The sequence below is a fragment of the Dipodomys spectabilis genome, unplaced genomic scaffold (genome assembly GCF_019054845.1).
Source record: "Dipodomys spectabilis isolate Male_0828 unplaced genomic scaffold, ASM1905484v1 ptg000712l, whole genome shotgun sequence".
In the NCBI taxonomy this organism is placed as follows: domain Eukaryota; kingdom Metazoa; phylum Chordata; class Mammalia; order Rodentia; family Heteromyidae; genus Dipodomys; species Dipodomys spectabilis.
Genome location: NW_024871389.1, coordinates 94,414 through 122,393, shown reverse-complemented (window position 1 = coordinate 122,393; position 27,980 = coordinate 94,414). Strand labels below are relative to the sequence as shown.

General features: G+C 52.6%; 1 protein-coding gene across 5 annotated transcripts; it reads left to right on the top strand.

Moving 5' to 3' along the window:
* Positions 1–107: 107 nt before the first annotated feature.
* Stx2 (syntaxin 2) lies at positions 108–25,905 on the top strand. 5 transcript variants are annotated; one of them, XM_042672423.1, is made up of 11 exons: positions 109–276; positions 6,706–6,780; positions 12,108–12,207; positions 13,753–13,827; positions 16,458–16,531; positions 17,191–17,299; positions 18,105–18,178; positions 18,280–18,417; positions 20,196–20,306; positions 21,238–21,360; positions 24,058–24,144. In XM_042672423.1, the coding sequence occupies exons 1-10, from the start codon at positions 247–249 to the stop codon at positions 21,316–21,318; spliced, it is 867 nt and encodes a 288-aa protein (XP_042528357.1). In that variant the 5' UTR covers positions 109–246; the 3' UTR covers positions 21,319–21,360; positions 24,058–24,144. The 5 variants fall into 5 exon arrangements, 4 of the variants coding, with proteins under 4 accessions (XP_042528360.1, XP_042528357.1, XP_042528358.1 ...); XR_006146435.1 differs by lacking the exon at positions 21,238–21,360 and adding an exon at positions 25,635–25,904 and having other exon boundaries at positions 110–276; positions 24,058–24,367; XM_042672424.1 differs by lacking the exon at positions 21,238–21,360 and having other exon boundaries at positions 110–276; positions 24,058–25,905.
* Positions 25,906–27,980: the final 2,075 nt, after the last annotated feature.

Genomic DNA, 27,980 nt, shown 5'->3' with positions numbered 1-27,980 from the left:
GCCCCGGCACCCCGGCTTCCCGCTGGAATGCACCAATGGGAGAGACGGGGAGGGCTGCGGCGCGCATGCGCCCAGGGCTCAGGCGCGGTTGCCTTGGCAGCGCCGGCCCGAGGGAGGGCGGCGGCGCCGGGCCGGGACCCCGGCTGGCTGAGGCGGCGGCGCGGCCACCGGAGAGCGTGCGGTCCAGCCGGAGGCGGCACCGGGCGGGCCTGAGCGTCGGGGCGTGCCGCCCGGCGGCCGGCGGGGATGCGGGACCGGCTGCCGGACCTGACGGCGGTGAGCGCCGCGCCGGGTAGCGGTCCGGGCCGGCGGGGCGGGGCGGGCGGCGCTGCGGGCCGGCGCGGCCCCAGGGCGGGGCCTCCGCGCCGTCTCCGGGCGTCCTGAAGGGGCCGGAGGGGAGCGGGCTCCGGACGGGGTCCCGGGCGGGGCGGGGCTGCGCGGTGGGGGGTCCCGGGCGGGGCGGGGCTGCGCGGTGGGGGGTCCCGGGCGGGGCTGCGCGGTGGGGGGGTCCCGGGCGGGGCTTCGGGGGGGGTCCCGGGGGGGGTCCCGGGCGGGGCGGGGCTGCGCGGTGGAGGGTCCCGGGCGGGGCTTCGGGGAGGGTCCCGGGGCGGGGCTTCGGGGGGGGGGTCCCGGGCGGGGCGGGGGCTGCGCGGTGGGGGGACCCGGGCGGGGCTTCGGGGAGGGTCCCGGGGCGGGGCTGCGCGGTGGGGGGACCCGGGCGGGGCTTCGGGGAGGGTCCCGGGGCGGGGCTGTACGGTGGGGGGTCCCGGGCCGGGCTTGGGGGGGGTCCCGGGGGGGTCCCGGGCGGGGCGGGGCTGCGCGGTGGAGGGTCCCGGGCGGGGCTTCGGGGGGGGGGGTCCCGGGGGGGTCCCGGGCGGGGCGGGGCTGCGCGGTGGAGGGTCCCGGGCGGGGCTTCGGGGAGGGTCCCGGGGCGGGGCTTCGGGGGGGGTCCCGGGCGGGGCGGGGCTTCGGGGAGGGTCCCGGGGCGGGGCTTCGGGGGGGTCCCGGGCGGGGCGGGGCTGCGCGGTGGGGGGACCCGGGCGGGGCTTCGGGGGGGGGTCCCGGGCGGGGCGGGGCTGCGCGGTGGGGGGACCCGGGCGGGGCTTCGGGGAGGGTCCCGGGGCGGGGCTGCGCGGTGGGGGGTCCCGGGCCGGGCTTGGGGGGGGTCCCGGGCGGGGCTGGGGCTGCACGATGGAGGGTCTCGGGCGGGGCTTCGGGAGGGGGGGGGTCCCGGGCGGGGCGGGGCTGCTCGGTGGAGGGTCCCGGGCGGGGCTGCTCGGTGGAGGGTCCCGGGCGGGGCTGCGCGATGGGGGGGGTCCCGGGCGGGGCTTCGGGAGGGGGGGGTCCCGGGCGGGGCTTGGGGGGGTCCCGGGCGGGGCGGGGGCTGCGCGGTGGGGGGTCCCGGGGCGGGGTTGGGGGTGGGGGTGTCCCGGGGCGGGAGGGGGGGGTGTCCCGAGGCGGAGCTGCCGGGGCGGGCGGGGGGGGGGGGTGTTCCGGGGTGGGGGGCTGCGAGGTGGGGGGGCTGAGGCTTCGGGGCGGGTGGGGGGGGAGGGTCCCGGGCGGGGCTGCGAGGTGGGGGGTTACCGGGCGGGGCTGGGGGGGTCGGCTGGGGCTGGGGGGCGGGGGGTGTCCCGGGGTGGGGGGTCTCCGGCCGAGGCCCACCTTGTGTCCTGTGCCCGCCCTGGCGCCAGCTGTCGTGGCCCCATCTCGCTGCAGGTGGACTCAGGCGCTGCAGGTCAACAGGTGGACACCAGGCGGTCGGGAGTGTCCGGGAGTGGCCTGGACCTCCTGTCCAGAAACACCGTCCACCCCGCCCCGGGACCGCTGCTGCCGAGCAGACATGGGGCTGGGGGCTGGGTGCTGGGGAGCTGGGTGTTGGGGGCTGGGGAGCTGGGTGCTGGGGAGCTGGGTGCTGGGTGTTGGGTGCTGGGTGTTGGGGGCTGGGGAGCTGGGTGCTGGGTGTTGGGGAGCTGGGTGTTGGGGGCTAGGGAGCTGGGGGCTGGGGAGCTGGGGGCTGGGTGTTGGGGAGCTGGGTGTTGGGGGCTGGGGAGCTGGGGGCTGGGGAGCTGGGGTTGGGTGGGTCAGTCTTCAGTGGCATCCTGAGTGTTCACCTAGTAAAAAACCCTGGGCAGGCACTCAGCACTCATCCGTGGTACCGACCCCAGCACTGACAAATGTATTTCAAAACGTATTTCCATTGGTGACTGACACCTAGTCACTGAGCTTACTTTGGGGTGCTGTGTGACTTTATATGCGTTCACTATGTAGTCATCAGAGATGTCCTCACTCTGGAGGTTCGCCCTTTGTTTGTGTTGGGAACACTCAGCATCCTGTGTCATGGGTGTTTAGCACTGTCACTGATACCTCTCCATGCTCTAAGACAGAGGTTCCTCTCCTGTCAGACTGAGCCCTCAGCCCCTTCATCCGTCCTCATCACTCTTTTGTCTACTCCCCTGTGCTTGTGGGCACCTGCCATTTCTCTCTGTGCCTGATGTAGTGACCCATTCTACCCACATTGCTGCAGGAGACAGCATTTCATTCTTTCTAAGGCTGAGTAATGGTAAAAGTGGATCCAGTTTTGCTCAGTTTTACGTAAATGAGGCAGAGATGGTGACATTGTGGATGTTTGCAGAATGTGTAAGGGTGCAGGAGTCATGACCCTTTTGCCCTTAAAAATACAAGTCCTAGCCAGGCTTGGTGATACATGACTGCAATCCCAGCACTTGGGAGGTAGAGACAGGAGGATCACGTGTTGAAGGCTATCTGGGCTAGTTACTAACTTGTGCTGGGTGTTTATGGTTTTGTTTTTCTAGCACATAGCTTAGCCTCTGACCTACTGCTCCAAGGTGTCGTGCATGTGATGAATTCTCTTCCTTCCTTGGCTCTGTACTTGGCCTTGGCACTGTGATTAGGGGTCAGAAAAAGCTATGAAATGTTATGAATTGTCCCTGTTCTGTGTGTATGGCAAGGCCCCCTGGTTGAGGAAGACAGTGCAGTCTCAGAATTGTGAGAATTATACTTTATATTTCCCCTACTTCAGCTTTCTCTCCCTCAAGTAATAGAAGAAATGCTGCATGTCCCAGAACACAAAACAGCTTTTTTTTTTTTTTTTTTTGGGTCTGGTCGTGGGGCCTGAACTCTGGGCCTGGGCGCTGTCCCTCAACTCTCCAGCTCAAGGCTAGTGCTCTACCACTTGAGCCACAGCACCACTGCCACAGCACCACTTCCTGCTTTTTTCTTTTTTGCTTATATAGTGCTGAGGAATTGAACCCAGGGCCTCATGCATACAAGGCAAGCACTCTACCACTGAGCCACCTTCCCAGCCCCACAAAACAGCTTCATATTAAGAAGGATGCCAGCAGGTAATACCATCTTTTCTTTTGCCATTGGCAGAGAATGAAGGAGTTATCTGTTATTTCCTATCTCAACCCTCAACTAATAAGAACATGAACGTTGGTTTCATGATAGAACTTTGGTTCTAGGAGTGACTTACCTAGTTCCCTGTCCTCTGTTTTTTTTTTTTTGGTCCGGTCGTGGGGCCTGAACTCTGGGCCTGGGCTAAGCTCTTCAGCTCAAGGCTAGCGCTCTACCACTTGAGCCACAGCGCCACTTCCGGCTTTTTTCTTTCTGCTTATGTGGTGCTGAGGAATCAAACCCAGGGCCTCAAGCATGCAAGGTAAGCGCTCTACCACTGAGCCACTTTCCCAGCCCCCCTGTCCTCTGTTTTAAATGAACAGACTGACCAATCAAAAGGGTTTCTGGAAATTTCTACCAGGGAATTGTCTAATCTTGGGCAAATAATTTGTAAACCTTTCACTACTCTGACTTTCTGGGATGTAAAATGGAATGTTAACGTCTCTCTTGCCACCTCACAGAGGGAGTTGTGAAAGTCATCTAACAGGCAACACTCTAGGAGAAGGTGGGGGAAGCTAGTGCTATGCAGGGGCTCTGAGTTTCGCTACTTTGTGTTCTCTGAGCCAGGCCTGCCCTTCTTCCTGGTATTCAGTAGTCAACAGCTTTCAGTATTAAAAGCTACCACATGTAAGTTTATTTTTAACTTAAGACATTTTTTTTTTCTTCAGAAATGTGTCCTGAGGACTGGGAAGGTGGCTCAGTGGTAGAGGGTTTGCCTTGCATGCATGAGGCCCTGGGTTCGATTCCTCAGCACCACATAAGCAAAAAGAAAAAAAGCCGGAAGTGGCCCTGTGGCTCAAGTGGTAGAGCGCTAGCCTTGAGCTGAAGAGCTGAGGGACAGCGCCCAGGCCCAGAGTTCAGGCCCCATGACCGGACCCATAAATAAATAAGTAAATACACAGAAATGTGTCCTGAGTAGCTTTTGGTAGTTGAATATTTGTTCATAGCTATGTTTCTATACATATCTTTTTCTGCATATTTTTGTAGATGAAGTTTAATTTGAACCATTAAAATGGCTCTCTGTGTTACACACACTAACAACCAATGTTCGATTCCTCTAGGAAGTTTTATTAGCAGTGCTTTTTCCTGAAGAAAAAAAGAAGACACCACAGATAACTACTTGGAAAGGTCTTAAAATTAGTTTGCCTAAATGGGTGTCTGAGGCCAGCTTGGCTACATAGCAAGCCCCTGTCTAAACCAATTAATTTAACCAGTGCATGTCCACAAATTATGTATCGACAGATTAACTGCTCCTAAGCTACAGTTCTCGGTCCAAGCAGCTGCTCTCTGACCACATGGGCTTAAGTAGTTTGCCTAAGAGCCAGATGAGTGTAGAGCCATATTGATTCTGATTTGCAAGAGGTGAGAGTAAATCCATCCAACAAATAGCTTCAGTGCCACATCTCTGCCAGGTAATGTGCCGGTTGCAGAGAGATAAGACATAGTGGGTCAGAGCTCTCCCTTCTCAATGTGACCCCTCTTAACGGGGACCCCTGCTGGCCCCTGATTTGGCTCACATGTGGAGGTCCTGTGGGCAAGGACTTCAGCACCTGCTTTGGGGATATAGCTAGTCATCCCTGGCCTGTTACCACTCAGCACAGTAGGTTGTGTTCAGTAGCATCTTTCTCGGGGGAGAGCAGTGGTGATCCAGGGTGGTGGCTTTGCCTGGAAAGCCACCCCGTCGGCAAGACCGCCCTCACCGAGTGAACAGAAGGTGCAGTGGTCCTGAGGCCGGCCAGCTGCCCTCTGCCCTGGGGTGCACAGTCTCCCCCTTCCTAAGCGGGCCTGGCTGTGCTGTGTGTGGAGATCCACGCCCTCCCTTCCCTCACTATCTGAGCGCAGCACATGCCCTTCCCTGCCCTTAACTCGCCCAGAAGTCTGGGCGCAGGGGCACGCCGAAGTACATCCTCAGGGCAGGAAGGAGTTATTGTTGATATCTCGGCCAATTGGTTTTCTTAGTGACAGTCTAGATGTTGCAGAGGAAGGGAAGGTCTGCTGCTGTTGCTTGACACATTTGTGGAATTTCGCAGATTTTTCCTCGCTAAATGTTAGAATTTTGTTTCTAAATATTCCTGGGTGGCAGATCAGTGGCCCTGAGAGCTCCCGAGCTTCTTTGCCCATCAGCTCCTTTGAGGTTGGAACTGTGCTTACAGGCTGGCCCTGGGGAGAAGGCTGAGCTGTGTGTGTGTGTATGTGGGTGTGCCGCATAGCCAGTCTTCAGTAAGAATTGTGTGATTTAGATGCCAGTGTCCTGGTGTATTTCATTGTCTCCTCTCTCCGGCAGCTCTAGGCAGAGCCTCTGGCTCAGGTAGATATTCTTTTCAGTGTTGGGAGCTCTTGATTGTCTAGAAGGTGTTTTCTAGGTGGGTCCTCCAGCTGCTGCTCCAGCCTCCTGTGCCACCTGTGCAGCCAAGCAAGTGCATGCTCTTGGCTCCCAGGTGTGTGGAGTCAGCTGGTGGAGGGACCTGCATAGGGCCTCGTGCAGCCCGCCCCAGGCTCTGATGGGGTGTGGGTGCAGCCAGGTTTAGGCAGCTCTTGGCTCTGTTCTCTTTGGTAGTGCCTTTAGTAGTGATGGTTTGTTTTTCCACAGGCTTTTTAAGTTCTTCTGTAATTCAGTCTTAAAGTTTCCTTCCATAGGGGCTGGGAAGGTGGCTCAGTGGTAGAGCGCATGCCTTGCATGTCAGAGGCCCTGGGTTTGATTCCTCAGCACCACATAAGCAAAAAGAAAAAAGCCGGAAGTGGCGCTGTGGCTCAAGTGGTAGAGCGCTAGACTTGAGCTGAAGAGCTTAGGGACAGCGCCCAGGCCCAGAGTTCAGGCCCCATGGCCGGACCCAAAAAAACAAAGTTTCCTTCCATATTAAAGTTTTCACTAAACATAAACATGACGGGGAGAGGGGGTGCCTGCCCATTTAGGAAAAGTTGGAAGTTCTGGGAAAGTTCTCATGTACTCTAGGAAAGTCAGCTAGCGGTATCAGCATTTTAGTCTTTATAGGAAGTATAAATATGCAATGCAGGCAGTTTCAGAGCTGGAAGACAAAAGTTTGAACTTTAGTGACTTTCATGGTGAAAGTGCATGATTCTGAATTGTTCAGTTCTGAAAAAACCCTCCTTCCTTTTCCCAGAGCTCCACCTTCCCCTCAAGGCTTTTCCTGCAGCGCCCCTCCCCCGCCCTGCCTTACATTGTAGTTCTAGCAAGTGAAGATCTTGGGGGTCCTAAATTGCTTCAGGCTTCTTACTTTCCTACATAAGAATTTTAAAAATCTGAATTTTCACTTTATATTTCTATTCTAGTGTAGGAAAAATGATGATGGAGACACAGTTCTTGTTGTGGAAAAGGACCATTTTATGGACGATTTCTTCCATCAGGTGAGGTGAACACTTACACTTTCTTTCTTGAGCTTTGCTGTAGTCATGAAACCATGTTTCTGCCCGTGAGAAGGTGCAGCAATGGACACAGTCCCGGCCTTCAGTGCTGAGGCTCCTGCGGTCCTGTGAGTTGCTGGGGTGCTCTGAGCACACTTTGGGGAGCCCCTGAAGCCAATGGCCTCACATCTGAACTTGTCCTGCTGTGTGTGACTGTAGTTTTTGTTTGTTTTGAGAAAGGGTCTTGTTTGCTATGTAGCCCAGGCTGCCCTCAAACCTTTGATCCTCCTGTCTTTACCTCCCGAGTGCTGGATGACTGGTTTAAAAAGTTGCTTGGAAGATGTAAGTTTTCTGGGGCTTTCCGTATTGAAATGTTATTAAGACAGAGGCTTTTGTATATGTCTTCCGCAGCCTCACGCCGTTCCCCGCAAAGTGCTCTCTTGGGCCACAAGGTGTGCACAGCTTTTGAAAACCTTTCATTGAATGCCTGTGTGTTTGCCGACTTCTGGGATGTGTCACGGTGATGTGGCGGAGCACGTTCACGTTTGTGTGTGCTGAGGAGGCTCTGCCCGAGTCCCAGCCAGCGGGCCCTGGCAGCCACGCTGTGACCCTGCAGGTCTAGGCTGCGCTCCACCATCCTTTCCCTGGCCTCCTTTGCTGTACTCCCAGAGGCCGACACTGTGTTGACATATTGTGCTCAAAAAAAAATTTTTTTGGGGGGTCTGATCATGGGGCCTGAACTCTGGGCCTGGCCGCTGTCCCTCAGCTCTTCAGCTCAAGGCTAGCGCTCTACCACTTGAGCCACAGCACCAGTTCCGGCTTTTTTCTTTTTGTTATGTGGTGCTGAGGAATTGAACCCAGGGCCTCATGCATGCAAGGCAAGCTCTCTACCACTGAGCCAACTTCCCAGCCCCATGCTCAAATTTTTTGAAATTGATTCAGAACAAATGCTTTGACTTGGTTAAGCATGAAGAAAGGAAATGTGTTGGGTTTCTTTTTCATGATGAAACTTGATGTGTTGCTGGGCATGGTGGCACATGCCTGTAATTCCAGGTGCTCAGGAGGCTGAGGCAGAAGTATCTCACAGGCCAGCTCGGATAACTTAATGAAACGAGACCCTGTCTCCTGATAAAGCTGGGAATGATGCTCAGTGACAGAACACTGCCTCATATACAGGAGGCCCTGGGTTTCACCCTTAGCAAACAAAAAATAAAAATAACACAAAAAACCACCTTGTATGTAGAACTTGTATTGGTTATGCTGACTTTAGTGAATGCTTTCATTTAACTCCCAAACCACTCAATGCTCTGCGTATAACCATCTTACCAGAGCGTGGATCTGAAAATATTTTCAGTTTTCATTTGTTGGTTAGTTTGCCACTTATTTCTGTGAAATGACTTCTTAGGCAAATAGAAACAAATGGTACTCACTTTTAGAAGGGAATTTCAGGTGGTCTCAGTATCATGGATGTCATACTGCACAAGGTTGGGTTTTGCTAGTGACCCATGTTTGGCTAAAGACAAAAATAGTGCTCTTCAGGGCCTAGGAACCTCCCTATGAGATGAGGTAACAGCCAGGAAATGTCCCTGTGCAGCTCCACTGAGGGCTAGAGGAGTAGGGAGGAGAGGAGAGCTGAGGAGAGAGAGGCTCTCCCTTCTCTTTGGGAGCCTCCATGGGCTTCTGCTCAGTGATAGATTCTGGTGGAAGGCATCCCAGACCATACCCCCTGCTATCTGGCTGGGGTGCCATGGAATTTCCTGTAGGAATGCAAACAGCCACAATGTCAACTGTGTACTGACCTCAAGTCCTGTGACTTATTTCCTAATGACATAGCAAAAGTTGTAAAACAATCAATTTGCATTGTACGATTCTTACATGAGTAATGGAGTTAGTGTACAGAATAGCGAATATACTGTGTGTAAATGGAAATGACACACAGACCAGATGGAGTAGCCATCCCTGTTCTATAAAAGCAGAATTCAGTGTTGGACTGTACTTTAACATGTTTGGGGTGTCTCTGAGGCCTTTCCGTGAGGTTCATGTGGTCAGAACTACCCTCTTTATCCTCCTCTCCCCTACTCTCCTCAGCTCGTCCTCCTAAGATGTTGCGCGCCTTTTTTCTTTTGTCACCGTGAAGACCAGCAATAGAGGTTTCCAGAGGCAACACACCAGTCACCCAAGGGCATGTGAGAGTCACTCTGCCTTCCATTAGGCAAGAACCTAGATCTATAAGAAATGTAAATCATGGCTCCTAGTGCCTCTAATTTTTGGGAAAAATACTCTTTTCCATAAAGATGTTTGTTAACATGTAATAGTTTCTGTTGGTTGCCATGACAAGTTTTTGCAACCATGGGGACTTAAAACAGTGCCCGTCCATTACTGGAAAGCAAGAGTAGATGTGAGTGCAGGCCAGAATCAAGGCAGGACAGGGCAGGGCAGGGCAGGGCAGGGCAGGGCAGCACCCCTTGAGCAGCTGCAGAGGAGGGCGCCCCCCCAGCTCTGGTGGCTGCCTGTGCTCTGGACTCCAGCCTCTGGTTTCATCTTTCTCACATCAGCCCTCTCATACCTGGTTTACAAGGACTCCTGTGGTTGCCTCAGGCCCACCAGGATAATCCAGGATAATTTTTCATCCCCAGCCAGAATCACATCTGCTCTCTTTTGCCACCATAGGTAACATTCCCAGTGCTGGGGCTGGGATGTGGACCTCGACCACAGCAGGTTGTAATGGCTACTTGAAATGAGCGAAGGAGAAGCAGTCCTCAGTGGCCACTTTTCCTTCTGTAGCGAGATCTCCTCCACTCCTCTCGAAGACCCTTCTGATTGTACCCAGGCCAGCAGAGCTCATCTTAAATTCTTAGTGGATGGGCTGGGAAGGTGGCTCAGTGGTAGAGCGCTTGCCTTGCATGCTCAAGGCCCTGGGTTCGATTCCTCAGCACCACATAAGCAAAAAGAAAAAAGCCGGAAGTGGCGCTGTGGCTCAAGTGGTAGAGCGCTAGCCTTGAGCTGAAGAGCTGAGGGACAGCGCCCAGGCCCAGAGTTCAGGCCCATGACCGGAAATAAAAAAAAAAATTCTTAGTGGAGTCATGTGCAATGTCCTCACAGAAAGCAACGCTAATGGGAACCCAGTCTCCACTGAGATTGTTGAGAGTGTCTAGAATTTACCTGGAGAAACGGTGCAGCTCTATTGTGTTTTGAAATGTTGACTAGAGGTTTACAGCAGTGGTTTGGACAGCCCAGCCATGTGGGCGGTAAGCGCCCTGTGAGAACACTGCTGCAGCGCCTTCCCAGACACGCTGTCACCTCAGCGCCTTCCCAGACACGCTGTCACCTCAGCGCCTTCCCAGACACGCTGTCACCTCAGCACCTTCCCAGACACGCTGTCACCTCAGCGCCTTCCCAGACACGCTGTCACCTCAGCGCCTTCCCAGACACGCTGTCACCTCAGCGCCTTCCCAGACACGCTGTCACCTCAGCACCTTCCCAGACACGCTGTCACCTCAGCACCTTCCCAGACACGCTGTCACCTCAGCGCCTTCCCCCCAGACACGCTGTCACCTCAGCGCCTTCCCAGACACGCTGTCACCTCAGCACCTTCCCAGACACGCTGTCACCTCAGCGCCTTCCCCCCCAGACACGCTGTCACCTCAGCGCCTTCCCCCCCAGACACGCTGTCACCTCAGCGCCTTCCCAGACACGCTGTCACCTCAGCGCCTTCCCCCCAGACACGCTGTCACCTCAGCGCCTTCCCCCCCAGACACGCTGTCACCTCAGCACCTTCCCCCCAGACACGCTGTCACCTCAGCGCCTTCCCAGACACGCTGTCACCTCAGCGCCTTCCCAGACACGCTGTCACCTCAGCACCTTCCCCCCCAGACACGCTGTCACCTCAGCGCCTTCCCCCCAGACACGCTGTCACCTCAGCGCCTTCCCAGACACGCTGTCACCTCAGCACCTTCCCAGACACGCTGTCACCTCAGCGCCTTCCCCCCAGACACGCTGTCACCTCAGCACCTTCCCCCCAGACACGCTGTCACCTCAGCACCTTCCCAGACACGCTGTCACCTCAGCACCTTCCCAGACACGCTGTCACCTCAGCACCTTCCCAGACACGCTGTCACCTCAGCACCTTCCCCCCCAGACACGCTGTCACCTCAGCACCTTCCCAGACACGCTGTCACCTCAGCACCTTCCCCCCCAGACACGCTGTCACCTCAGCGCCTTCCCCCCCAGACACGCTGTCACCTCAGCGCCTTCCCCCCCAGACACGCTGTCACCTCAGCACCTTCCCAGACACGCTGTCACCTCAGCGCCTTCCCCCCCAGACACGCTGTCACCTCAGCGCCTTCCCAGACACGCTGTCACCTCAGCACCTTCCCAGACACGCTGTCACCTCAGCGCCTTCCCAGACACGCTGTCACCTCAGCGCCTTCCCCCCCAGACACGCTGTCACCTCAGCGCCTTCCCAGACACGCTGTCACCTCAGCGCCTTCCCAGACACGCTGTCACCTCAGCGCCTTCCCAGACACGCTGTCACCTCAGCGCCTTCCCCCCAGACACGCTGTCACCTCAGCACCTTCCCAGACACGCTGTCACCTCAGCGCCTTCCCCCCCAGACACGCTGTCACCTCAGCACCTTCCCAGACACGCAGTCACCTCAGCGCCTTCCCAGACACGCTGTCACCTCAGCGCCTTCCCCCCCAGACACGCTGTCACCTCAGCACCTTCCCAGACACGCTGTCACCTCAGCGCCTTCCCAGACACGATGTCACCTCAGCACCTTCCCCCCCCGCCAGACATGCTGTCACCTCAACAGGCTTCTTGCTGCCATGGCCAGCCTGATGTTCACGCGTTGACTGTAGGGATTTTTACAACCTTGCTTGTGAATGTTGACTGTTGCTTAAAAATAGGAATACTGATAGGGTACATTTCTCTCTTTTTTGTTTTGGTTGGTTGTGGGGCTTGAACTCTGGGCCTGGCACTGTCCTTGAGCTCTTCAGCTCAAAGTGATCACTCTATCACTTGAGCCACAGCGTCATTTCTGGTTTTCTGATAATTAATTGGAGATAAGAGTCTCACGGACTTTCCTGCCTCAGCTGGCTTTGAACCCTGATCCTCGGAACTCAGCCTCCTGAGTAGCTGGGATGACAGGCGTGAGCCACGGGCGCCCGGCTACATTCCTCTTTTACGATGATGTCAGTGTGAGAATGGGAAAGGCGCATTTCTTTATGAGGTGGTTATGTTTCCCTCTATTCTTCCTGTTTTCTTTTTTTTTTTTAAGATAATATAAAGCAATAACACATTTGAACTTCTGACTCTCTTACCTCTCCTAGGTGGAAGAAATTAGACACAGCATCGCCAAAATAGCTCAATATGTGGAAGAGGTAAAGAAGAACCACAGCATCATTCTTTCTGCCCCAAACCCGGAAGGAAGTATGTTGTCTGTCTATCCATCTGTCCATCTGTCTGTCCGTGTTTCTCTCTGCCTGCAGCACAGGTCATAACTCTAGTTTTATCCTAGATGGGCTGTCCAGTTTGCCTAGATGTTGTGCCTGGGGCAGCCCCTCGACCTTCCCAGCCTCCCATGGAGTGTTTTGTGGCTCCATGCACCATCTCAGTGTTCAGGCAGGGTGAGGACCACGAGGCACATGATTCTCGGGGCACATAGGGCTGACTTTGCAGAACTTTGGGAGATAACTGGTTAGCCAGAGCCATATCGTGTCTACAGTGTCTAAGCAAATGTCAGATTTGGATAGAGACTAGTACGAGATAAGCACTTGTTAGAGCTGGAGACAGACTGTGAGGTGGTCCTACCTTGCCAGGGAAAGTGTGTCGGTGCGCCGTGCGCAATGCCCGCTGTGGATAGCATGCAAGCAGATGCATTTGAAGGAAGCACGTGTGCAGTTGGGAGTGCGAGGCAGTTTGCTCAGTCTGGAAGGATGGACCTGGAGATCAGTGCAGGTTAGATGGGGTCTGCACCGCCAGGGTTACAAACACCTCAGTTGGGGACAACTGTTATCTTCATGTTGAGTCTTTTACTCCACGTATGTATGCGAATACATAACGTAACTGGGTATGATTAAGATATGTGTACATACAATATACTGGTACCCATGACATTGGTGGTTGAGAATTTTTTGTTATTATGAAGGTGATGTACAGAGGGGTGACAGTTACATGTCAGGTAAAGAGCACATTTCTTTTTGGACAGTGTCCACCCTTTTCTTGCTTTCTCCCAGTTTCCCCTCCCCATAAGCTGTAAAGTTCATTTTCAGTGTCGTGTCTGGTGAGTACCATTGTTGCCTTTGTCCACCCTCGGTCCCTCCCTTTCTGTGCCACCCTTATGCTCCCAAAGACATATAATGAACAGACAAAACAAAAAGGCAAGAAAAACAGCAAAAAATTAAAAAACCCTTGTTTTAGTACTGTTAATTTTACTCTGTGTCTGTGCGGGGTCTACAGCGGTGCGTTGGGGAGGGGGCCCTCTTCAGAGAGTGATGGGAACTGTACTTTGTTCCTCTAGGCTGGCGCTAGAGATAATGGTACTAGGATGCAGTGTTGGTTTTGGATCTAGTCAACTAGTTCATCAACTAGTTATAGTGAACCAGCAGTTCCCAAACTTGTGTGGCTCCCAGAATCACCAGAGGACAAGTGTTCAGTAGGGCAGGCCGCGGCTGCAGAGAGCTGCTGCCGCTCCCGTGCCCCACCTGCTGGTGAGGTGGGCCGGGGCTGCAGAGAGCTGCTGCCGCTCCCGTGCCCCACCTGCTGGTGAGGTGGGCCGGGGCTGCAGAGAGCAGCCGCCGCTCCCGTGCCCCACCTGCTACGCAGTTGGCTGCCCTGGGCCACACCTGGAGACCCGCTGGGAGACGCAGATTTCCTATGGAAAAAGACTAGGGTATTTGTGCTGTTTTCTTTAAATTTAGTAGACTACTTATATTGACAGTTATGGCTCAGATGCCTTATTTTTATCTTTTAAAGAAATAAAAGAAGAGCTTGAGGACCTGAACAAAGAAATCAAGAAAACTGCTAACAAAATACGGGCCAAGTTAAAGGGTATGACTTGTTTATTGATGGTAGGGATTTGGGAATTATTTTCTTCTTTATAGTTGCTATTCTCTAGCCTTTCCACATTTACTTCCTACAAATTCTCCATGTGTACTTGGGAGTGCTGATTCACATCCAGCAAGTGGGCTATCTACTGCCCTTTGACCCTGGGGACAGTGCTTCAGTGGTTGAGCAGGTGGAGTTGCTGTGCCCGCTGTCCTGCAGTCCCAGCCGGGAGGGTTTCATGCCGCTGCCAGGCGCCATGTGGAGCGCAGAGCGCGCTGCTCTGGCCTGTGCGCTCACACTCCACCTGACCCAGCTGAGACCCCAGAACATGCAGGCCCATCAGTGTGCTCCTCAAAGGACCATCCTCCCCAAACCCAACTACATTCACATCTCATCAGTTAATTACAATGATTTCTTTCTAGTACTGCAAAATATCTGGGGTTAGGAAGTGGCGCTGTAGCTCTAGTGGTAGAGCGCTCGCCTTGAGCAGAAGAGCTGAGGGACAGCGCCCAGGCCCAGAGTTCAAGACCCACGACTGACAAAAAAAAAAAAAAAATCTGGGGTTTATGTTTTCCCAGTGAGCTTACAATTCTGGGGGGTCTTGGGCCCCAGTTTAACCCCAAACCCTGCAGTTGGTGGCTGTGTGTCTAGACTTTTTGGGTCAGATCCTCAATATCTCTTCCTCTAGCCCTTTTTTCCTTTGGTTGAACACCCAGTTCTTTCATCCTGTAGAATCAGCATTGCTGATCAGACCCTGTGGGTTTTAAGCAGGCCTGCTGTCCTCTGTGTTTAATATTTTGCTTGAAAGATCCAGATTTTTTTTTTCCTGCTCATTGGATTTGAGCTCAGTGTCCTCTTACTCAGTTTTCTTCCATCATGGCTGGTACTCGATCACTTGAGCTGTGCCTCCTCTTCAGCTTCTTGCTGGTTAATTGGACAGGACAATCTTTCAGATTTGTCTGCCTAGGCTGGTTTCTAACTTTGATCATCAGATCTCAGCCTCTTAGCTAGGACTGAAGTCATGAGCCATCAGCACCCAGCTCCACCTGGTTTTGTGGATTAAGATAAGAAGCTGGTCTCAGGTGCTATGATGTCATAAGGTTGCATAATATGTAGCCAAGTGCTTTTTTGTGACACCATCAACAACTGATGACTGTTGCCACGATCCAAACCCTCCCTCTTCACCTTGTTGCCCCAGGTGTCTTGGCCTGGAGAGATAGGGTTCTGTTCTTGTACAGTTTCGTGGTTGGTTCCCGAGCACTCCAGAGGTGACCAGCGCCAGTGTTGCTGTTTCTTGTTTGCTACCTTGAACACCTGATAGGGACTAGCTGCTTCTCTGAGGACGCTTTCCATAGATAGTGACGTTCAGAACCAAGACATCCACATGTTGCTATCCATGGCAATGGTGTGGTGACAGAGCAAGGCCTTTGGCACTTTTTTCTTTAGGGTAAAATGAATCATAATGTCTTTTTTTTTTTCATTGTTTCATGTAATTTTATTTTATTTTTTTTAATTTTAATTTTTTTTTATTGTGAAAATACTGTACAGAGTGGTTACAATTACATGGCAAGATAATAAGTACATTTCTTTTTCTTTTTTTTTTTGGGGGGGGGGTCCGGTCGTGGGGCCTGAACTCTGGGCCTGGGCGCTGTCCCTCAGCTCTTCAGCTCAAGGCTAGCACTCTACCACTTGAGCCATAGTGCCACTTCCGGCTTTTTTCTTTTTGCTTATGTGGTGCTGAGGAATCGAACCCAGGGCCTCATGCATGCAAGGCAAGCCCTCTACCACTGAGCCACCTTCCCAGCCCTAATGAGTACATTTCTTATCAAGCATTGTAGCCTCCTCCTTTGTTTCCCCTTCCCATCTCTTCCCATCCTCCCACCTAATCCTCCCCCCCCCATAATGTCTTCTTGATACTTCAAACTAAGAACTAAGAAAGGATTTGATTTACTTAGTCTAAGAAACAATTCATTTTTTTTTAATGTCTTGGGGGGTATTTGAATTCAGGGCCTCATGCTTTGGGAGATATTACATCCTAAACCCCTTTCTTCCAGCTGTGTTCTCAATCTTGGTTCTTCCTGATGCACTGCTTGTGGACACTCTGGCGCTCCAAGCGGCCTATCAGTACTGGCATGAGAGCACAACTTCCTAAAGCAGCTTACCTTTGTCCCTCAGTGTAACCCAGCTGTACCTTCAAACTTTGGGTCTCAAAGTCAGTTTGACTAGTTCTTATTTGTATAGTTATACCATTAACTCACTTAATCTGTAGGAAGTTTCTTCCTTTTTTTTAATTTTAGAGATTGCTCTTTTCAGTGTCTGATTTTGTATTGTAGTTCTGTGAGACATTTCTGTTACTCTAAAACAGAACATACTCAAAAGCTTTGGCTTCTTCCTGTGTCTATCCCCATCTTACAGTATCGTCAGCCCCTCACAGTCGCCTTCCATCTGCAAAGTTAGTGGATTATTTTTCCATTTTCCCTAAGAGTAAATAAATATATGTGTGATTCGTTAAGATCAGCAGAAGAACCCTCGTGATGGATGGGCTTTCAAGAGGATTACTTATTGACTTGAGGTGTGGCTCTGTAAACTTCGGTTTTTAGATTTGAAAGGTAACTCTGTCCTGTTTTTTCTAGCTATTGAACAAAGTTTTGATCAGGATGAGAATGGGAACCGCACTTCAGTGGATCTTCGGATACGAAGGACCCAGGTTTGATTGGCAGTTTCTTTCAGACTGGAGTATTGGGGAAGAATAAATCTTTTTACTTATTCCAAGTTTAGAATGATTGCATTTTTTACTGTCATATCTGTCTACACGATGTTCCTTCATGAAAGGACATTGTATTTGTAGATTGCCTCTCTTTCCATGAAGAAAATATCTATTCATGCCCTCCATAGAGTTCTATTCTGAGGAGCAGAGTAACAGCTGTATTAATAAGGATGGGATGGGGACCCTGGGACAGGGACCCCAGATTGCCCCCTTATGCTGGTGTGGCCCAGACCTCCTTGTGCTTTGTGCTATGGTAAAGGCAAATGCAGAACACTTAGCTCTGTGTGGCCATGGTGACTCATTGTGCAGCCCGGGAAGGCTGCTGGATCCCCATCCCAGGTCCCTGTCTCATCCTTGCTAATAGAGCTGTTCCCGGAGTCTGGCCCACTGTCAGTCATGGGTACAGATGGCCGAGGAGGTCACTGTGGCCGAGGAGACAGCGATGCCGGGGGCTTGCATCCAGGACTTATTTCCTCCGCACAGCCATTCTTGCTGGCCACTGGAGAGATAGAAGTTTATTAGTCTGAGATTGAGGACTGTAACCGTGGTGGAAGCAGCGTTGGAATGTGTGCTAACGTCACCCTCTCCCATGTCATTAGCATTCAGTGCTGTCTCGAAAGTTCGTGGAAGTCATGACGGGATACAATGAAGCACAGACGCTCTTTCGGGAGCGAAGCAAAGGGCGCATTCAGCGCCAGCTAGAAATAAGTGAGTACGAGTCTCCGGTTTCTTCCTCGGGCCTCCCTCTGTGCTGTAGCGTCACACCAGACATAGTGTTAGCAAAAACATCTCTGTCTTACCAGTGTTGTAAAGAGTCAAAGTCTCTTATAGCATCAACCTTGAGTGAACCAAAACTGTCAGTATTTATCTCCTAGAAAAATTCTCAGTGAGGGGCTGGGAAGGTGGCTCAGTGGTAGAGCGCTTGCCTTGCATGCCTGAGGCCCTGGGTTCGATTCCTCAGCACCACATTAGCAAAAAGAAAAAAGCTGGGAGTGGCGCTGTGGCTCAAGTGGTAGAGCGCTAACCTTGAGCAGAAGAGCTGAGAGACAGCGCCCAGGCCCAGAGTTCAGGCCCCACGACTGGACCAAAAAAAAAAAAAAAGAAAAATTCTCAGTGAGGTGACTTGAAGTTACCAGACTTTCAGACATTCCTTCTGTACCCTGTGGCCTCTGCTGCTGCCCTGGTCAGGAGATGGTCTCGCATTCTGCTCATTGATACGTGCCATGCCAGCTTACCAGGTTTAACCTTTTGTCCAGAAAGCAGGGTTATTTTTGTAGGTGTTCGTGTTAATACCGTGTCAGGTTTGATGACTTGTTCTAGTTACAAGGTGTCCCTGGCACTGTCAACCCTTCTTGCCACTCAGCTTCTTTCCTAGCAAAAGTATATTTAGCAGGGAGAAAACATTGTTTAAAACATTCACCACTCCTTTGCCTTGTAGTTGATAACTTAGCGTCACAGAGCTCCGGTTGTAGACGGCGCCCTGTCCTCAGTACAGTTTGCTTTTTGTCCTCAGCTGGAAGAACCACCACGGATGAGGAGCTGGAGGAGATGCTGGAAAGCGGGAAGCCCTCCATCTTCACCTCCGATGTGAGTGCCAGCGCTGCACACGCGCTTACGCAGAGGACCCTATCTTTCACTTCCAAACCAGCAGCAGCTCAGTAACGGTCTTGTGCTTTTGTATTTCACAGATTATATCAGATTCACAGATTACTAGACAAGCTCTCAACGAGATTGAGTCACGTCACAAAGACATCATGAAGCTGGAGACCAGCATCCGAGAGCTGCATGAGATGTTTATGGATATGGCCATGTTTGTTGAGACACAGGTAATTACATCTCCATGTAGATGCCAGCCATGGGGAAAATCATACACATGGGCTCACTGTCTAGAAAAAGTTAAAATTAAATTGTTGATTGCAGTATTGAATGTAACACTGAAATGCTGCGAAGTGCTTAGCCTCTCATCAGTCAGGGGCTGGCCCCGTTAAATGAGTCATGTGTATAGGTCAGCCAGGCTCACAGGCAGCCATGGGCAGCATGTATTTTTTGTTCATAGAAAAATTTTAGTGAACTACATATGTTTATGGTACAATTTTAGGTTAAAAGGCAATACAAGTTTTACATAGATAGCTGTACCTATAAACAAGTGCACACAGAAAACACCTATGGAGTGGGCTCAGCTCTTTTCCCAGAGAGGGAAATACACGCAACATTGTATTCATGGTGGGGCTACAGGACATTACTTTTCCTCTGTCTGCTTTCAAGTTCCCTACAAGGGAGAATATTCCAGTAAAGACTGGGGGGTATCCCGGGGGCGAGCCTCCAGGCCTCCATGGCTCTGACACTGGGGACAGGTGCTGCTCCTCCGTGGCACTGTCAGGGAGGCCTGGGAGGCTCCACCATCACAAACGCACAGATGGTGCGTGATCTCCTGTGTGGGCTAGCTCAGCCCCGCCTTGCTGTGCAGTCCTGTGTGGGGGGGGGGGGGGTGCTGAGACTCTCAGGATGGAAAGGTGCTGGGGTCAGGATGATCTGGCTAGAGTTGGCTTCTGAGATGATTTTTGTGCTGCTTCTCTAGCCTGTAAGGCTGGTCAGGAAGTCAGCCCATGGGTGGATTTTGTTCCCATGGGCTTCTCTAGCCTTGTGAGAAGTGAGGCATATTTTGAGGAACTTCTTCATTCAGAAAAACAAGTCAACTGCAGCAGTTTTCTGGATGTGACTGGATGTGGGGGTGCTCCTTTTGGGTCTTGGGTGGAGTAGTCGCCCTCAGCGTGAGCACCCGGGAGCAGGGAGTCTGGTGGTGGCAGGAAGTGTCCAAGGGAGCCCAGGATGCTTTGCAATCCCTGAAGACTTTATCCCGTCCCAGGCTTTCATGGCAGTGTGGCAGCCCTGCTTCATTTGCAGCTTGGCCTCTCTGCTCCCTTCTAGAAGTCTCAGCGCCACCGTACATTGACTCCTCTGATCACATGTGTGTCCAGCGAAGGCTGGGAGAGTAAGTTTGTGAATGATAAGTTGCTTCTCTGTCCTCTTTGAATGCTTTGCTGCTTGGGCTGCAGACTGTCTCCTGGCGGGCAGAAGCCAGGTAATGTGTTTGCTCCCCCGCGCCAGGCACGGCGGGCCATCCCCTTGCACTCTTCTCAGTACAGTCACCCTGACGCCACCCAGAAGCTGTGGCGGCTTACTGACCGCTTAAAGAAATAGCAGTGACTGTGTACATAGGAGACAGGATGTCATCCTTTGTGTTAAATGCCTTGCACACGAGTTCAGTGCAGGGCTTGTGGCCAGCCTTCACCGTTCATCTGTCAGGTCTCCCCAAGGTGTCTGAGCACTGATGAATGTGCTCCCACTAACGCATGCCTCAGGACCGATGGATGTGCAGGTCTGTCAGTGCTGCCACCCATCACTTTAGCAGTCTTTAAGACACAAATTGAATTTCAGTTGCTTCCTGTTGGCACACCTTCCACCTTCCCACACAGGTGAAAGAAATTTACTACTCATTCCATGCCCATTATGTTTATATAAAAGCTTCATGTTGTGTTGTTGTCAAGATATGTCTTTAAATCATTTGAAAATGTCTGCTAAGGTTGAAACTTTTTGTTTGAAGGGTGAAATGATCAACAACATCGAGAAAAATGTTATGAATGCCACAGATTATGTAGAACATGCTAAAGAAGAAACTAAAAAGGCTATTAAATATCACAGCAAAGCAAGAAGGGTGAGTTTGGCTTTTAAGAATTAAGTGTTTTTCCTTAGTTTGTTTTCAAGTTGTCATAGGCTAACATAAGCCTGTTGGAAAGATAGTACCTCCAAATAAAAATTGCTTAAATGTTTCATCTTAAAACAAAAGTCATTCTTTTTGCCTAATAAGTTGAAGGCTTTTCAGATCAGTTGACTAAAAACCACTTTGTATTCTAAGTAGTCAGACCCCTTCACAGCCTCCAGTCTGTGCTGTTTCCCTGTTTGGTTTGGGGTTCTGTTCCCAGGGGGCTGGTGGATGGGGACGTTTCCTGAAAACAACAGGCTACCTATTTTATGCAGTAGATGTTTCTGCTCTGCTTATTTGCTGGTTCTTTGCTTTGGAGAGGGAAGGGAAGTCACTGGAGGTGGGGACCTGGCGTCTTCATGTAGCACCCACGGAAAGGCATGTCCCAAAACAGGAGTCGTGTGCCCTATGACTGTGGACTGTGTGTGCACACAGAGAAAGGGGCCTAAACACAGGAGTCAGCGCAGGGCATGTGTGTGTGCCCTGCACGCACGCGTTTGTGTGCAGCAGTGCAAGGGTGACAGTATGAACAGCTCACAAGGACGGAAGCTCTTCCAGAAGATCACGGGGCAAGAGGGGGCAGGGCTGCCGACAGCAGACCGGAGGTGAGAGGCAGGGCCTTCCCACCCCTCGTTCTTGCTTCCCAGTCACTGTGCGGTGACACACCTCAGTCCCTCGTCATGTCCCCCTGCGCCCCACTGCTGAGACACATGCTGTCAGTGACCCGTCACCTGTCCTCCGGGCTGACCTTGAACACCGAATCACCCTGAGAACGCAGGACTCAGCATGTTGGCCACAGGGATGGCCCGTGTTATTCCATGACAGATGTCGTCTGTGGCCTGGCGCTATTGGCCGCTATAATCCACTTGCTTTCCTTTGACAGAAGAAGTGGATGATTGCTGCTGTGTCAGTGGCTGTCATTGCCCTGCTTGCTCTAATTATTGGCTTATCCGTTGGCAAATGACGGTGTGGATGGCGCTGGGTGCTTGCCGCTGACAGGGCAGCAGTAAGTAACTAATCAACTAATTTACTTGTTAACTTTTTCAATCAGCCAGGAGGAGTGTTTGCCCGGTTCTTCTACACTTAGCGCTCACTCACTGAGCCAGTCCCCTGAGCTCTGTGTGTCGTCTACGCTCGTCCCCTGAGCTCGATATGGCACTCACCCAAGCCAGTCCCCTGAGCATGGCGGGTCATGTTTACTGAGAGCCACACTGGCCTGTCTGGCTCAGTTTCTCCAGCAGCCAGCCCTCATGCCCCGCAGTGTGGCTTGTGACAGGCGGCGCCCTGGGACACCCCAGTGCACAGTGAGGGCTCAGAAAATGCCAGTGGGGGGTCAGTGGGGCACACCCTCCATGAAGAGGCAGTGTTTGGCACGGCCGTACCTCTGCAGCTCACCTTCAGTGTGGTAGCGAGCGCTGCTCTCCTCGGGGTTCACTGGGGGCAGCGTCCACTCTCCTCATTGGATGGATGCCTGCGTGCATCCGGTGCTGCCGGCTGGGAGCTGGTCAGCTGACAGGCAGCATCTCCGTCTGTGTCTGTGTCTGTGGTGCCCCCCCCAGACTCTGCTTGTCTTGTGCATGGAAGCACCTTCTGCATTAGCCGTAAGTTGGGGTACCGATCCCCGATACTGCTTCCCAGTGCTTGTGGAGAGAATGTGTGAGGTGCTGGGGCGCCTAGAGCATTAGGGCAGCCCTGCTGATCGCGTTCTGTTAGGCAGAGCCTCATACCAACAGCGCTTGCCACCTGCACACTCTGTCCTGGGGGCAGCGCCTGCCGTGCTTCGCTTCAGTCAGTGGTAGTCAGGTGGGGGCGTCCCGACGCCCGCGAGCTCCACAGGCTTGGGGGGCAGCCCGTCACCAGCGAGCGCCCATTCCCGGGCACTTCTGCACGGGACCTCCAGCCCTGGGGACAGGACCTCACACCCTCTGCCCGGCAGGATGTTTTCGGTGTCTCTTAGCGTTTTCCTCTTAACTTTGCTTAACTGAAAATACAGCTTACGAGGTTACTCACTGCTGAAACACGGTGTTTCTCAGTGCTTTTCTAATCCTCTCTAAAATAAGCCTTTTCTTTGTTTTTTCTAGTGGCCGTCACATGGCCAGTGCAGTGGTAATACCAGAGGTGGAGTTGCATTCAAAGCTGGGGCCCGGTGGGGTGTGTTGCTTATTGTGGTGCTGCTGGGTGTTGACATTGACTGAGAGAAGCCTCCCTGTGCCGTACCCAGGGAGCACAGGGTGCCATGCTCGGTGCCTGCGACGGGTCATCTTGGTGCCCATAGACACGTGGGAACGACCTGTTTTTGTAAAACCAAAGTACATGCCAACTCCTCTTGAGCCCTGCTCCCAGCCCCTTCTGCTTTTATTTTTCAGGTAGGGTCTCCTGTTTTTGCTTGGGGTGGCTTTGGGCCTTGAGCCCCCCACCTGTGCCTCACAGACACGCATTCCCACATGTGGATCAAGATGCACTTTCTCTCAAGGCCTTGTCTGGCCTCCTGAGTAGCTGGAGTCCGGCGTGAGTCGCTGCTTTGATCACACTCTGACAGACGCACTCTTTCAGGCCAAAGCAGACCTGTGCTGCGTGTCCACTGTGCTGCAGCTGCGCTCATCCTCGTCCCCAGGACGCGGCTGTGCACAGGGCTCCCGTCTTCGTGAGGAGACGCAGACCCAGGGTTGTGCAGTGGTTGACGGTAGAGCTGTCATCACTCGATGACTTGAGCTCATCCAGCTGACTCCACAGACACCTTTACTACGGGAGAGGGTGGTGGTCAGGTCTGTGAAACATGGGGTGCAGGCGTGACACCCTACATGCCACATATCCCACAGTTCTGGAAGCTGCTGAGTGAGGGTCACGCACTCAGCGGGGAGCACGGGAGCAGGAGCGGAGTGGAAGGGCGGCTGCTGATGGCAGAGGTCCTGATGGGCCAGGAAGTCTGGAGGAGGCACCTGGACCGCAGGGAATCAGTGCTGTGGGGATGAGGAGTGAAGACGCTGACCCAGGACTCACCTGGAAGTCACCAAGGGCCTGCCCCTCTGACCTGAGTGAGGCCGGTGTCATCGATGGGGCTCTCAGTGCGCAGCTCACAGAGGGCAGTCTAGGGCCAGGAGGCAGAGCCCTTGCCTGTCTGTGTGCTGGGGATAGGTCCCAGAGCTCACACAGGCCTGGCAAGTGCTGAGCCACAGAGCCCCGCCACGGAGCCCCTTCTCAGGACTTCTTGACACACGCGCGTCATGGCTCGAGATTGTAGCTGTCACCCAGAAAGAGAATCTCTGCTTTTTAGAAGAGAACTTGCAGCCAGCAGCGTGGCATGCCTTTTGTCTTCCTGGATCCTTTCCTCCTCCTTTAGACAAGAATCCCAGGGAGGCAGAATGTCTTCAGCTAGACGCCTTTAGTGGAGCTGGGATGTTGATAGCGAAGCCTCGAGAAGCAGCCAGTGCTGGGCCAGGCCACGCCTGCTGCGGGGCGGGGCGGGGCGGTACGAGGCAGAACTTCGATGCCACTCGCCTTAAGTTATTAAGAGTTATTATGTGTTCCACACATCTAGGATGTAAAAAGTACACTGCTTTTGGAGGTTTTCCTTTTCTGTACTTTTCTATGACCTTGTAGTTGTCTTTTAAACTTAAGTTTCAGAAAGATTTTGTTAGGAAATGATTTTGTGGATTCTTTTTCTTTGATACATTGCAAATTAACGTTTTTCTTTATCTTGCAGAAAATGATGTTCATGATTATTTGTGTAGTTATTTTGATTGTGATCCTTGGAATTATCCTAGCAACAACATTGTCATAGCAACCACGTCCCAAAGAGCCATTTGTCCCTGGAGACCCAGACTTCATCTGCAGCAGAGTCCGCGTCCCGTCGCTTCAGGAGTGGACGTGGACGCTGCGGCTCCATGTTGCATTCACTAACGAGCTCTGTTGGTGAGTGGCAGGGCCGAGGCCCCGCTGCCAGTCCACCCCGCAGATGCCCAGTGGATATGACGCACTGCCCGTGGCCCGAGGCTTGGCACAGACTTAACCGTGTGAGTCTGCTGAAATCTCAGTGGCCTGGGAATAAGGAATGATTGAAAATTGCAATTTTTAAAAACTATTTCAGTGTTAAAATGTATGTGAAGTTTAATTAGGAATAATTTTATGTTATGAAGCTATTTGATTGCTGGTCTAAGCCTAGCTTTCTTCCCCTCCTCCCAGCTGATATATGCTAATTAAGAGCCTTTTTATACTAGGTTTAATTCATGTTTATATTTTATTTGCAGAAAGAGTTTTTATTATCACAGGGCTGTTTTGTAAGATATTTGTAATTTTGAATGTTTATGGATTGTTTAATATATTAACATCTAATTGACCCCTTTTTATATGCTAGATGTGGCCCTGCTAAGGACCTGGACCGGGTTGTGATACTGGTCCTTGTTAACTGGGGGCGGGGGAGGGGGGCTCTGCAGCTTCCTGTGGTCACACAAACACCTGTTGCATAGCCTCACGGGCCTTCTGCTGACGGTGACTTAGGGAGTTTGAGCATGCCCAGTACTGCTCCTGAGAACTCCGGGCTGTTGGAGCCAGCTCATTGCGGCTACCTGCCCCAGTACTGAGGTAATAAATATTCCTGTCATAAAGAGCACGGTCTCCTCTGCTCGCAGGCAACCAGATGGTGTTTCTGTTTACGTTGATAGAGTCTGAACTTGAGATGGTGATGAGACCAAGATTTAGTGTTCTCTAAACTCAAGGAAATGTGTCCCAGATATTAAGTAATCCTGGTGAATTGAAATTCTTGAAACCTAGATGTTAAGTACTTAGTATTCTACTGAACTCTTAATTCCCAAAGTTTATGAGTCTGTGATGCTTATTGAGGCTTTTAGTTTCAGACTGTGATTTATTTTTGCCTTGGGAACTGTCACTCGCGTTAGCAGAGTCCTCGGAGCGGCCCTTCCCGACTGCTGTGAGGGCCTGAGACTGGACTCTGACATTGTCTGCTCTGAATTAACATGTTGCTGGTTTTGTCGCTCACTAAGTGTGAGCAGCATTGAACGCTTTAGAAACCATGTTCCTTGTTACACGTAATTACGAGTTTCACAGCCTGGCTTCCCATGGCCATGCGGTGTGCTCCGGGGTGGCGCGGGAGCGCTGGGCTGGGGCTGTGTGCCGGCTTGTTGTCAGAGGCACCGGAGTCTTTAGGATAAGCTAGCGAACAGTGTGTGCGGCGGCGGCTCTCTGCACATGGGCATCGTGAGGCAGTGTGGACGGATGCCCGTGCGCTGGCAAGAGCCCCTTCCCCTCACCTTTCCCTTCCAGCTCCCCTCGGCCCTCAGTTCCCAGCTGCCTCCTGCCGTGTCTTCTCCGGAGGCGCCCAGGCACCTGACGGCGCCCTGGCTGTGCTTTCTGACGGGACGGCGGTTAGCCCCTTGTGTCTGGAGATGGAAGTCAGCGGTCAGTGCCTTCCATGCCTTCTGAAACTCCATCAACAAATGTGTTTACACACTCACGCACCAGCTCTTTCGGTCGTTTCTTCAAATATTTTGTGTTTGTATTAAAGATTTCAGAGAAGCAAAACAATGCTTTGTACCTTGTCATTCTTGGGAAGATTTTTGGGGAGGGACGTTATCACATGTCCATGAATAAATTGTTGAACCAAGCCCTTCCGTGCCTGTTCTGCTGCCTCCTGTGAGCTGGGCATTGGAGACATTTTTGTTCACATCGGCTTGGATTCTTTGTCAGTGCTAGTGCCAGGCTCTCCGGCCAGCGTCCCGGGGGGCAGCGCTGTGTATCAAGGGCTGGCTCCCTGCTGTCCATAACCAGCACTGCCGCAGCGGACACAGGCAGAGGCGTGTCTGCGTGGTTTGCCAGCTCTCAGCACCACGAGCTCACGGGGGCACACCCCCGGTGCCTCCAACCTCACCGATTGCTGATTGAGACAGGTCTCTAGATCTTCCCCAGGTCTGGCCTCAGACTTCAATCTCTCAATCTCTCCCTCCCACAAAGCAAAAACCAGAATTGGTTTGTTTTTTTTTTTTTGGTTGGTTGTAGGGCTTGAACTCTGGGCCTGGACGCTGTCCCTCAGCGCTTCAGCTCAAGATGAGCACTCTACCACTTGAGCCACAGCACCACTTCCAGTTTTCTGGTGGTTAATTGGAGGTGAATCTCATGGTCTTTCCTGCCTGGGCTGGCTTTGAACCATGATCCTCAGATCTCAGCCTCCTGAGTAGCTAGGATGACAGGTGTGAGCCACCAGCATCCAGCTTCAGAACTTTTATTTAAAATAGGTAAGTTGGTACTGAAGAAAATTAATTCAGATGGTCAGATTTCTCCTACTTTAGTCTCCCCTTCCAATGTGAATTACTTTAAATCACAGTCAATCACAGGCACACTCACTTAATTCCTTTGTTCATACTTTGAAAATAGTTTATCCCCCATGAGTTTTTTTTTTATGAATTTCTTTAATAAATTGAAGCCTACATTTCAAGTGAAATGAAATGGGATGTAAACTATGGGTTGTCTTGACTTGGGAGAATACCTGGCCCCTGACTCTGGTCCTGAGGCCAGCAAGCAACAGAAGACTGGCGTGGAGCATGATCTCAGTACCATGGCCACGGGGCCCTGGCCGTGCCTGGCTCCCGGTGACTGAGCTTGAGGATAAAATTCACTGACTGTTGGCACCCAGGCAGGCCTTCCTAATGGTAGCACCTGACCGCAAGAGGGGGTTCCCGGGCGGGGCCTGGGTCCCGGGGAGCGGACCGTGGGGTGCCTGGGCGGGGTGTGGGGGCCTGGGGAGTGGGCTGCGGGGTACCCGGGCGGGGCACCGGGGAGCGGGTGTGATTTGGAGCTAGGTGATGGGACTGGCCGTGGCGTGATTGCACTCGATCTCACCATGGGGCTGTGAGCTGCTTGGGCACCCTACAGGTGCCGCGTTACGTCCCGATACTGGCACCAGGCTGTAATGACCAAATTGGGGCAGGTAGCGTTCCCAGCTCCTAGACAGCTTTACATTACAAAACAATGGGTTTTGTTACGATATGCTTTTGCACATGGATGCCTTGTACTTTGGTCATGTTTGCCCCTCCCACCGCCCACTCTTGTTTATCCCCCACCCCGCCCTGCCGCTGCCCACAGCAAATAGTCTTCTGTATGTATAGTCATAACCTTTTTCTTTGTTTCTTTTTAGGTCTAGATTCTGCCTAAAAGAGAAAATATGATATTCAGCCTTTGCAAAATTTAGCTGAGGATTGAGCTCCGGGCTCAACCTTGCTAGCCAGGAGTGCTGTCACTTGAACAACTTTTGTCTTGCTTTTTGCTGGTGATTTTGGAGATGAAGTCTCATGGGCTTTTCTACCATGGCTGGCCTCAGACTGAGATCCTCCAGATCCCAGCTTCCTGAGTAGATAGGAATAGAGGCGTGAGCCGCTGGCACGCGGCCCACTCCTGCTTCTTGATCATGCAGTCAGGCTGGGCTGGTTCCATGGCTTGGCTGTGTTGAGCAGCGCTGCTGCCAGCCGTGGGTGGTGTCTGCCGACTTACATTCCTTGGAGCGTGTGCCGGGAGCGGTGTGGTGGGGCAGAGTCCTGCGGTGGATCGCGCTCCCTTCCCTGCGGATTTCCACAGCACTGCGCTGCTCTGCGTGCCAGCCGCACGGGAGGCCCTGCT